General features: G+C 55.7%; 3 protein-coding genes across 3 annotated transcripts; 1 reads left to right on the top strand and 2 right to left on the bottom strand.

Moving 5' to 3' along the window:
* Positions 1–653: 653 nt before the first annotated feature.
* On the bottom strand, positions 654–2,975 carry F5Z01DRAFT_740820 (major facilitator superfamily domain-containing protein; the record flags this gene model as incomplete). Its single annotated transcript, XM_046266851.1, has 2 exons — positions 2,538–2,975; positions 654–2,483 (listed from the first exon to the last, which is right to left on the bottom strand). Exons 1-2 carry the CDS (start codon positions 2,619–2,621, stop codon positions 654–656), a joined length of 1,914 nt encoding a protein of 637 aa, XP_046122719.1. The 5' UTR covers positions 2,622–2,975.
* Positions 2,976–3,784: 809 nt separating this feature from the next.
* On the bottom strand, positions 3,785–8,245 carry F5Z01DRAFT_4242 (P-loop containing nucleoside triphosphate hydrolase protein). Its single transcript, XM_046259636.1, has 2 exons — positions 4,592–8,245; positions 3,785–4,544 (listed from the first exon to the last, which is right to left on the bottom strand). Exons 1-2 carry the CDS (start codon positions 8,160–8,162, stop codon positions 3,865–3,867), a joined length of 4,251 nt encoding a protein of 1,416 aa, XP_046122718.1. The 5' UTR covers positions 8,163–8,245; the 3' UTR covers positions 3,785–3,864.
* A 958-nt stretch (positions 8,246–9,203) lies between these two features.
* Positions 9,204–10,670, top strand: F5Z01DRAFT_4203 (acyl-CoA N-acyltransferase). Its single transcript, XM_046259614.1, has one exon. The coding sequence runs from the start codon at positions 9,318–9,320 to the stop codon at positions 10,593–10,595; it is 1,278 nt and encodes a 425-aa protein (XP_046122717.1). The 5' UTR covers positions 9,204–9,317; the 3' UTR covers positions 10,596–10,670.
* Positions 10,671–11,178: the final 508 nt, after the last annotated feature.

Below are 11,178 nucleotides of genomic sequence, written 5' to 3'. Positions count from 1 at the left end.
AATGACCTTATCGACGCATGCATAGAAGAGCTCAAGCAGATATCTAGCATCTGGTATTACACGCAAGCAAGCCTTGCTCAGATTTCAACCCAAAGTAAGCTCATGGAGCGAAAAGCACAATTGATAGGTGGCCACGAGGGTTAATCTGTTCGCTTTCTATTGGCCGAGGAGGGCATACTTTCGTGATGTGTACGACTTGTGAGGCAAGGGCTCCTCCAGGCCGGCTGCTTTTCTCAAAGAATCATCCTTACTGTTGTGATCCGCTGAACGTTGCAGCATATACTACAGGATCCATCGGACAGATCCGACGCACCCCGATGGACCCTTCTGACACGAAGGTCCATCGACTCGGATTTCCTGCGCCAGATGAATCTGACATGTATGGCCAGTTGGACAGGAGTACCCCAACTCACATGCGCTCTCCAAATTATCAATGTCAGATATAGACAGCCTCTGCCTGTATGAGTACGCCCCACCCCGCTGAGGCTAGACTATGCCCATGGGAAAATAAGTACGCGTGCAAATCACTATTTGAGAAATTTTGCGGCACCAAATGTCTTCGTGGATATCATTCAACACTGCACTCTTTAGCGCGGACACAAATATGCCCGCGCAAGCTCATAACGAGCAAGCTCTTACCCCCTAACTTCTCCCTACTTACGGTACACATTCAACACCTTCTCCCACGTGGACTTGGGCTTCTCCTCGACCACCTCTTCGCCGCCCTTCTGGGTGGGAACGTCAACAAGCTCGCCATCAAGACCCTTGTTGGTGACGGCATTCTGCTGCTTGCCGAGGAAGAAGTCGGGCATGAAGAAGGAGGCAATCAGGGGCACGCAGGCCAAGCACAAAGACGTGACGGTGATGTTACCGTTGACAATGGCATAGGCGCGGATGGAACCCTGCCTGATGGGATCCAAAAAGTCGTAGTCGGTACGCAGGGCGGTGATGCTGCCGTAGATCTCGAGAATTGTCTCCTTGGGCACGTTGGGCATCTCCACGTACATCTGGTCGAGCATCTGGTTGGTCCAGATGGCAGACGCGACGGCACTGCCGACGCTGGAGCCAAGGGTGGACCAGAGGGTGAGGACGGAGATGATGGACGCCATGTCCTCGTGGGGCACAGACGCTTGGGTGCCGACACGGGCACCGACGACGTTGAAGGAGCTCAGACAGTAGATGAGCTGGGCCACCACGAGACGGGCGGTGTCTTGGGTCATGTTGCCGCTGGGCTGCACCAGGATGCCGTATCCGATGATCCTGGCGACGGCGCCAAAGATCATCATGGTCTTGTAGTGATGGGTCTTCCTCTGGAGGAGACCGACAAAGGGGCCGAGCAGACTGAGACCCATGGTCGTGATGCCCAGGAAGATGATCCACTGGTAGGTAGTCCAGTCCTTGATGATGTAGATGTAGGATGCAAAGTAGGTGTTGCGGACCGACGAGGCCATCTGGTTGAAGGTGTAAATGGTAACACCCGCCAGGAAGGCGCGGTTGTTCAGGATGCGCTTGGTCATGATCGGCTTGGGGGCGAGGAAAATCTCAAACAAGATGAAGAAGACGAGGCACACAAAGCCCATGACGAGCATCGCGATCATGCTCGGGTTGCTCCAGCCGCCATCTGCGCTCTTGGCGAGGGTGAAGGGCAGGAGAATCAGGGAGAAGGCGAAGCCGAGGATGACGAGACCGAGAATGTCAATGTCAATCAGACCGGCGTACAGAAGCTTGACCCAGTACATGAAGCCCTTGGGGCCACCCTCGTCGACACCAGTGCGCACGTTCTTGGAGTCGGCCATGGTGACCATGCCGGCCTTCTCACCGCGTCGCTGCATGGTGTAGAGGGTGAAGATGGCGGGTATGAGGAGAGCGGGGACCAGAATGGCAAACATTCCCAAGCCCCATCGCCAGTTGTCGACGAATCCATCACCAATGAAGCCATTAATGGGCACCGTGATAACAAAGGGCAAGGACAGGGTGGCGCCGAAGAAGCCACGCCATTCGAGAGGGGTCAGGTCACCGACGATAATGTCGCTGAGGAGATCGAGGCCAGACTTGCCGACCGACGTGAAGCAGATGCCGACCGTGTACGAGGCGAAGTTCGTGGCGCTGGCCGCGACCGCGAAGCCGACGGCGTAGAAGATGAGGATGACGACGTAGGTGGTGGGTCGAGAGGTGATGTCCGCCAGCTTGCCGATAAAGGGCTTGCTGATGGCGCGAATGATCTGACTGGCCGTACTCACGGCGCCGAGCGAGCTGTGGACGCCAAAGGTCGAGGACGCCAGGGTGCTGAAGATGCTGCTCGTGAGGCCCATGTCGAGCGCGTACGCAAACATGGTCAAGCCAATGGAGACGCCCAGCACCCAGAGCAGGACCTTGCCCTTGCGGCCTGACTGGTAGAGCACCTTGTTGAATGCCTCGACCCTGCTCACGCCAACTTCCTTGTGGCTGCCCGAGTCCGGGGTCGCGTTTGGCGTCGAATCGCGCTGCGAGTTGCCGTCGGCAGAGGAGTAGGCATCAGTCTTGCCAGCCGTCTCGACTGTCTGCTGGATCACGGCAGGCTGAGCAGACGCCGCCTCGGTATCGTAGCCATGAGCCTGGTTGGCTCCAGCTGGGGAGGACATGTTGGACAGGTGCAGGAAAAAGGAGTGAGGAATGCAGATGGAAAAGGGAGGATGGCGGACGAGAGAGTACGGCCGATCTTGCGGCGCGCGGTGTGTATTTCTACAAGATCTGATAAGCAGTTGGTCGCAAGCAGATGTCCACTCAGTCGAGCGTCACAAGCCACAGTGGGTTAACCCCCAGGGTCTACAGTCTAGTGGAAGCTCAATATGGCCACCGCCCCCGTTCGCCAGGACCCTCAGCAATCAATGGGATACCGCATGGCGGCAGACAGCTGCGTATCCACTGGTCCAGGGGCTCTCTCGAGTCTGGTCCTCACGGACGATATCGGACTGATGGAACCAACCATGGTAGACTGACCGGGCGAGAACCACGCATGCCGGGTCGTCTGCTGAGGCAAATTTTTTATCAGATCATTCCACCGTGAGGAGTCCGCAGCCATCTCCGACGATCCCTGTCGTAGCTCGACTTTTGATTCGATGGAGAGATCTTGCCGTCTTGGCTCTCGAAACCATGTCGATTGTTACCGCTTTGAAGTATTGCACAGTGCAGGAAATGTCCGTGTTGACTGTCTTGACTCTCGACACCCCCTGGCACACGACAGGCCCCGTCTGCCGCTGAACGAAGGACTAAGGTACTCTAGTCACACTAACATGGCTTGGAACTTTGACCAACGGGAAACGAAGGTCAAGAGAAAGGTTTTCGAGATGGCAAAACAGTTGAGCTCTCTGCTTTGACACCCGCTCAGCGTGGAGTTAGCTGAGCTGAGCGGCAGCTGCAGATGCCGTATCCATTCAGGGACAGCTCTCGACTAGCATTGGTTGGCGACTATTACGTATGTGGACTTACTTACGTAGTACTCCCCTTGCAGTGAGGCTTTTCTGTGCTTTTTGAAAGCTGGGCAGCCGAGTTGGGGTGTCTTCTCTCCACTGTCCATGATCCCTGCGTGTACGGACGCCAACAGGTCGACCCAAGCATGGCAGAGCCTTGGATCTCTTCAAAACAGCACTGGGGGACCTTAGGCCGAAGCCGGCCTCATGTGCGGTGTGCAGTAACCACGGAATGGGCCGGATCGTCAGTCGCATACATGCTACGTACGTATCTTTTGTTTACATAGCCCTGTGGTCATCACATCACGTTCCATGCGGCGGCTGGCTTGAATGGGAGGTTGACAGCGAGTATTAATAAGATAATTCACTAGCACTAGGACCAACTGCCTCGGTGCAATTTGGCTTCAACCGAGGATCAGGAACTTGCCCCTGGAATAGTAATCTTGGCAGCATCACAGAGCGCTCGAAACAAGCTATCCGGCCGCACATACAACTCTGGTACGCTGTCAAACTCAGCGACCCGCCCCCGGTCCATAACCAGAACGCGGTCGCTCGAGTCAATAATCGTGTCCAGACGATGCGCCACGGTGAGCACAGTAGCGTCGCCCATGACATCTCTCAACATGGTCTGCAGCCTCTTGTCCGCCTTGCCGTCAATGGAAGCGGTTGCTTCGTCCAAGATGACAATCTTGGCCCGTCGGACGAGAGCGCGAGCGATGGAGATGAGAGATCTCTGGCCATGCGAGATGTTGGCGCCATTCTCCTTCACTTGGGAGTGGAGGTGGAGGACAGATGTGCTGCCATCTCGACCCTTTTCGGAATCGCTCGAGTCGCTACCCTCGAGCTCAGAGCGCTTTTCGGAGCTGTCATCAGCGTCGAGACCAACAATTTGCAGACATTTAGTCAACCATGCATCATCGTACTGCTGGAAGGGGTCAAGATTGTATCTAATTGTGCCTGCGAGAAGCACTGCATCCTGGCTGATGACGGACAGGCGTGTTCGTAGAAGATGCAGACCAACTGTATGGATATCCACATCATCGATGAGAATTCGGCCGCTCGTAGGCTCAGTGAGCCGCAACAATGCTGTGATCACTGCGAGTGGTTAGGCTACTTCGGAAACGGAAGTTCATTCGACTCACATGTTGACTTGCCAGCACCCGTTCGGCCGACAATGCCAATCTTCTCGCCAGGCTTGACATCGAGCGTCACATCCTTGAGAGCCGGGTCCAAGCCAGGGCGGTGGCTCAGCGTCAAGGATTCAATTCTGATGCGCCCTTCGTTGGGCCAATTCGACGCCTTGAGGGGTCTGTCCGTTTCTCTGACATTGTGAGCTGGCTCCTGTTCAATATTGTAGGCGTAGTGCAGCATCCTCTCCACCGAATTCATGTTGTTCTCAATCTCGGCGCTCTGACGGATCATGTTGCCAAACGCCGCCTGCGCAGTGACAATGTATGACAGGACCACACCACCGGACGACGGATTGATGGTGTCGCGGAGACCAACGACCAGAAGACCTGCTCCAAGCACGAGTGTTGCGCCACAGAGGTCTAGACGAAGGTTGAGCCATCGCACGCAAGCAATTGAGAGCCAGTAAGCTGTGTTCTCGGTATCAATCTTGCGGGCGTTGTCTTCGACGAAGCGATCCACGGCGCCGAATGCTTTCAGTGTTGGGAGGCCAGAGAGAGACTCGCCAAAGTGTTCGTAGATGCGGCTTCGCAGCAGGTTGTTCAGACGGCGCAGCTCACGTGCCGACGGACGATAGTACATGCCCGTCCAGATATAGATCAACAACACACCGGCAGCAATAGCCAGAAAGACAGGCAAGATAATGCTGACGACGATGATGGTCCCAATCACCTGCACCAGAGTCGACATGAACATCCGCAACTGCTCGCCAACCACATTATCGACGGCGTCGACATCCTTGCTGAAGCGATGGGTGATGCGTCCCTGCGGCGTCGTATCGAAGAAGGCGACGGGGGCCAGGAGGACATTCGTCAGAGCGGCGGCGTGGAGTTTGTTGGAGCACCAGAAGCAGAAGAGGGCGAATGTGGCACTCATGAAGAACAGGCCCAGAGATTGCCCGATGCCAAAAGCAGCAAAGCCACCCATGTACGCGCTTTGACTGACGGATTCATACTTTTTGTCCTGCCACCAGCTGAGCCACAGAGGCGAGACAACGCTCGAGCCCTGGTAGATGACAATGGAGAGGAAGAAGAGCGGTACGGTGATCACAGCGTTGCCGAACTTGATGTAACGCCAGTACGTGCTGCCACTGACTGTGCCCACCAGTCTCTCCTCGCGTTGCATAATGTCTTTGCCTCGGTCTGCTGGAGCTGCCTTTGCGTCGGCAGGCGTGGAATCAACGGTCTTCTCCTTTTCCTGGCGCTGGACTCCCTCCGTTTTTCGCTCTATGCCAGGATGCGGCATGGCAGTCTCGACATGCTGATCTGCCTGAGCAGCGCTCCCAGAAATATCGTCCGCAGTCTGTTCTGCAGCCATTGAAGACCCAATGTAGTTACGGAAAGATTCGTCGTGGGTCCTCAAATAGTCAAATGACCCTTGGCTCACCACGCGCCCCTTGTCCATAAACACGATGTGATCAGCCTGGCGAGCGAAGACCATGGAGTGCGTCACAAGCACAATGGTGCCTTCACCATTTCTGCGCGCCTGATTGAGGACCATGTCAAAGACGCGCGCACCGACATGTGCATCCAGCGCAGAAAAGCAGTCATCCAGCAGAAGCAACTGGCTGCGACCATAGATCGCCCTAGCAAGGCTGATGCGCTGTTTCTGACCACCAGAGAGGGAGACACCCTTTTCACCAACGACCGTCATGTCGCCCTCGGGGAGGATCTCAAGATCGGGTACCAAGCAGCAGCGACGGAGGACCTCCTCGTACCAGGCTGCGTTGAATGGTCGCCCAAACACAATGTTTTCTCGTACCGTCTCGCTCAGGAGCCAGGCTGCCTGTGGCGCGAGGGCGATTTCCACGGAGGTGGACTTGTCGAGATTGATGTGGCATGACTTTGCACTAACCAGGTGCATGTCGCCCAGCAGAGCTCCAAGAAGCGAGCTTTTGCCAGACGCGACAGGACCGACTACGCAGACGAGGCTCTTCTTTTTCACCCTGAAAGAGTCAATGTAGAGCCTCTGCAATTTCTCAGCTGGTGTTTTCTCCTCCTCGTCAACGCCGTCATTTGCCATGAGTTGTTTGTCGTCGTGATATGCAAAGGTGGCATCTTCGACTTGGACAACAATCTCGTCGGGCGCTTGTCGTCCCTTTTCCTGCAATTCCCCTCGCAGTGCTGCATCCCTTGCCATGTGATCGTCAGAAGAAACCATAAACACAGCAAGACGCTCAAGCGCGGCCCGAGCGTCTGCGACAGATGAAATGGCAATGGGCAAAGCTCCCATCGGCTGCCGCAGCAGCAAAAAAAATGCCAATGCGGAAAAGACAACATCTGCCCGCATCCCATTGCCGCTCGTCGCGCCGTAGCACACGATGCTGACCACGGCGGCGAGGGTGGGCGCGGTGAAGGAGACGGCGATGTTGAGCGCGCGCAGTAACATGCGTTTGCGAATGTACACAACCTCGTCCTTCCTAAGATGTCCAATCTTTTCCAAGAGACTCTCCTCATATGCATTGGTTTTGACGAGGCGGATGGTGGAGACAGCCTCGACCACGGCTTTGACCCGTGCATCTGTGAACGGCATGCTGTTGCGACGCAGAGCCAAAAGGGTCTTCATCATGAACGACTGTAGAGGGTACAGCAGTGCTAGCAGGCCAAAGCCAGGCAAGGCACTGTATCCCATCGACCATATCGTGAGTGCAAGGCAGAGGATGATCTGGCATATGCTTGTCCATCCAGAGTGGAAGTACGCACAGCAAAAGTCCACGCGCGTCACGTCGGCGCTCATGAGGCTCATAAGCTTGCCCGTGCCCAGACCTTGCGTCAACTTTGCGCGCTCGGTCAACTTGGTCGTTGCCCTGCGGTAGATGACGTGCATCAGCGCTGCTCGTAGCAGGACACCCGTCGTGTAGGACCGGTAGAAGCCATGTACGTTGCTGGTGACGGAAAAGGCCAGCAGCGCAAAGAGACCCACGGCGTAGCCAAACCCTGCCCGGTAGGCCTGCTGGGATGGATCAGAAAGCGTGTTGATGAGGAAGCGGATGAGCAAGGGCGAGATGATCTGAGTCAGATCACCTAGTAGCTTGAGTATTCCACCCAGCCAAAACCACTGAAAGGTCACATCGTTGAGTGCCAGGGCGAGGACTGTGCTTTCGGTGGTGTGTCTGGCCCAGAAGGGTCTCCAAGAGAACAAGCCCAACTTGGGCTTCCTCTGTCGATTGTCATCCAACCTTGAAGTCCACGCCTTCTCCAGCCGGTCGGCGTGGTCGATCACCAACCTGTTGTTGGGGAGGTCATAGAGGTCGTCGGCCTGCAGAGGCCTGCTGTAGCCCGTTCGGATAAGGGTTCTGAGCCAGTCGAAGGTGATGAGGGAAAGCAGGTTGGCTCGCGCTTCTGGTGTGACGGTCTCATAAGTCTGAGATTCATTGCCTCGCGCAGCTTCAGCATGGCTTGGAGTTGGTGTTTTCCGACTCAGATGTCGTTCAGTGAGCTTCGTCTCGATGGGTTTCTGCGATAGGAAAGGAACCCTTCTGTACCACTTCCTAGGGGGGAATGTCTTCCCGTCAGCGCTGGCCATGGTGTCGCTGGCATCGATGTCCTATCGCACCCTCTGGGATTGTCCAGTCGACGACTTTGGTCGCCTGCACGTTGTGCCACTGCCGCGGTCAAAAGAGGTGCCAGTCCTGTGGAGACCGGCAATTGGAGAGCATTGACACTCAGCTCACTTTTGGGAGGAGACGCCGATCACGGCCTTGCGATGATGGCGAATCTTTGCGTGCACAAGCTTGCGTTATTAGCTGTGGCACCATGATCACGGCGGATCACCCCTGTCCAGGGCGACGAGTCGACGACCCTATTCTGTGAATGTGTCCACACAGTGTGGTATTCATCTGCATGATCGACGCTATTTGCTCTGTCGAATAAAGTTGAGCCGAGGGTTGGAACCTGAACCTGCGGAGCCGGCGCTAAGGTTGACAGAGAGCGGCATGGACACTCACACCTGTCACTCCTCCAGCCGACTTTTCACAGGGAGGTGAAGGGAAAAATGTCAACGTTAGACGTGACAGTGAATGGAGAGCGCGACTTGGCCTCGGCTGGAATGAAACAAACATCATGACGAATCTGCATACCCCGGCAAGCATTGCACAAGCTGCATGTGTCCAGACGGTGGCTGCGGGTCCAGTATCGGGTCGAATTTTTATCAATCAGTCTGCCAAGGCGGGACAGATTGCGCAGTCGTCGACTCATTTCCCTCACGACGCTTGCGCCGACAAGCTGATCGGCTCTTGCATTCGCCTGTTTGGGGAAAGCTGAAGATGTCATCTCTGGCTGCTGTGCACGCATCTGCGTCTTTTTCCACGTCTCATGCCACGTACCGGCTGGGGTCGCTGGGGTCGCTAGACACACTAGTCTAAGTTGTCTAAGCCCCTTGGAGCAGAGGGTCGGTCGATGGTAGGTGGCGTCTTGTGTGTTTCGGCGCGGATCCTGCGTTGTCCAGCACATGCCAGGCTATCCATACTTGAGACGCAACAGTTGTATCCGTAGGCACACGGCAATTCTGACCGACCCGAATCTTTGTTCCCTGCCTACATGTACCTTGGATCGTGACAGTGTCCATCTACCTCAACTCATCAGTGCAAGCTTGGACTTCCAACAGAGACGAGAGTGCGTGGCCTACCCTAAAAGACTCATCCCACGACTAACAGCTTCAAGCTCCTTTCACTAAATCAACATGGGCAGCATTGTACATGAGGCACCTGTCGGGACTGAGGCACCTTTGGCAACAAAGGTCGACTTCAAGCTCCCTGACGCCAAAACGAAGCTCTGGATTGATGTCGACGCAACACATGAGACACCTGTCTACAACGTGGGCCAAGGAGAGTCAATTGTCACTCGGTGGCTCACCAGTGCTACAAAAACCAGGGTATCGCCATCAATGGTGAACGACGACAGGGCTGAATTCGATGAGCTTCTCCAATTCGAGCCTGTCGCACACGGTGCGGCGAGAATCGGTGCCAACACGGAGGATGAAGACATTGTCCTTCTATGGGCATCTGTGTACGCTCTTTGGCTTCACCCCCAACACAGAGACAAGGATTTGATTGCCATCTCGCTCGACAACGAACGCCTTGGACAGTACATGCGCTGCACTGGCTTGGGAGTGACCTCTCCCTACTCGTCGGACACCTCAACCACGACCATCACCCCCAAGGAGAACATCTTGTGGCTGCACCGAGAGGCTTTTTGGCAGGGGGCAGGCGCACCAGACTCGCAGTCGTGGCTACAATCGCGCCCTGAGATTACCCTTTTCCCTGGGTTCAATGGCACGGCAGGCAGCTTTGCCAGCCAAATGGGCTTCACTCGCAAGGGCAACGTCTGCACGGTTCACCCGGTGCGGCCACCAAAGCCTGCACCAGGCACCGTCATCTACTCGAGATTCATCGTCGAGCTTGGGCAGCAACTGCAGATCATCCACATTGATGCCAGCAACCCACTTCACTTCCAGACATATGCACGCTGGCAAAACTCGGACCGCGTCAATCTAGGATGGAAAGAGCGCGGTCCCGACGAGCATCATCGCAGGTATTTGGCATCTCAACTAGCCGATCCGCACACCATGTCGTGCGTTTTCGCCTGGGACGGCGAACTTGCCGGCTATACAGAAATTGGGTTTGCCAAGGAAGACAACGTGGCGTGCTTTGTTGGCTCCAACTGCAACATTGTCCTTGGCGAGCATGACCAGAACAGCCACATTTTGGTGGGCGAGGAGCACTTTCGCGGTGGGAAGCGGTACCAGGCAGTGAGCACATCCATCAAGCATTGCTGCTTCCTGCGGGACCCGCGCACGAAGCAGGTTGTGGCCGAGCCAAGGCATGACCTGAGCAATGTCAAGATTCAGGACCGGTTCCTGCCACAGGAAAAGAAGAGGCGCTTCCACCTGCCGCATAAGACAGCCGTGCTGTTTGCCTTGCAGCGCGATCGCTTCTTCCAGGAGGGCCACTTTGTCTAGCCATAGTAAATCGTCAGTAGTGCTGTACGGGGAATTGACTAAGAATTCATTTCGAAATGGAGCCATCGACATCATGACCGTGACACGAGCTGCGTCCGACAAAAGAGGGGTAGCGAGTCGAGGCCGCGACGATGATCTAATCAGATGCGCCATTTGATCTAATCTGATCAGATAAAATTGCTATTTGCCGTTCAATTTCAGGGAGTGGCGCGACAAGCTTCAGAGGTGGGTCGCACTGTACGCCTGCCGCACCGTGTCGGAGACAGTGTGGGCACCCCTTGAAGCTCGTTCACCCACTGACCCCAGTCTCGAGAGCGAGGCTTCATGCGATGTGGAAAATTTTTCTCGCAGCCTGACGAGCGAAATCTTATCAATCAGATCAGCGGGCATGTCCACCGTCTCCATCACCAAGGCCCCGGTTGAGCTCCTCGAAGTTCCGGTCTCTGGCACTCCGACACCATACGTAGCCCCTCAAGCCACCACCATGTGGACTTCAGAGGGAGCACCGGACCCTCTGTCTGCCCTCAAGCCTCACGATTGACGATGCGCACACCCTGCATGGTCGGAAGTCCCACCCTCATCA

The sequence above is a fragment of the Emericellopsis atlantica genome (genome assembly GCF_019669845.1).
Source record: "Emericellopsis atlantica unplaced genomic scaffold F5Z01scaffold_1, whole genome shotgun sequence".
Lineage (NCBI taxonomy): Eukaryota > Fungi > Ascomycota > Sordariomycetes > Hypocreales > Bionectriaceae > Emericellopsis > Emericellopsis atlantica.
The sequence above is the reverse complement of the archived record's forward strand: the minus strand, read 5'-3'. Positions and strand labels throughout refer to the sequence as shown.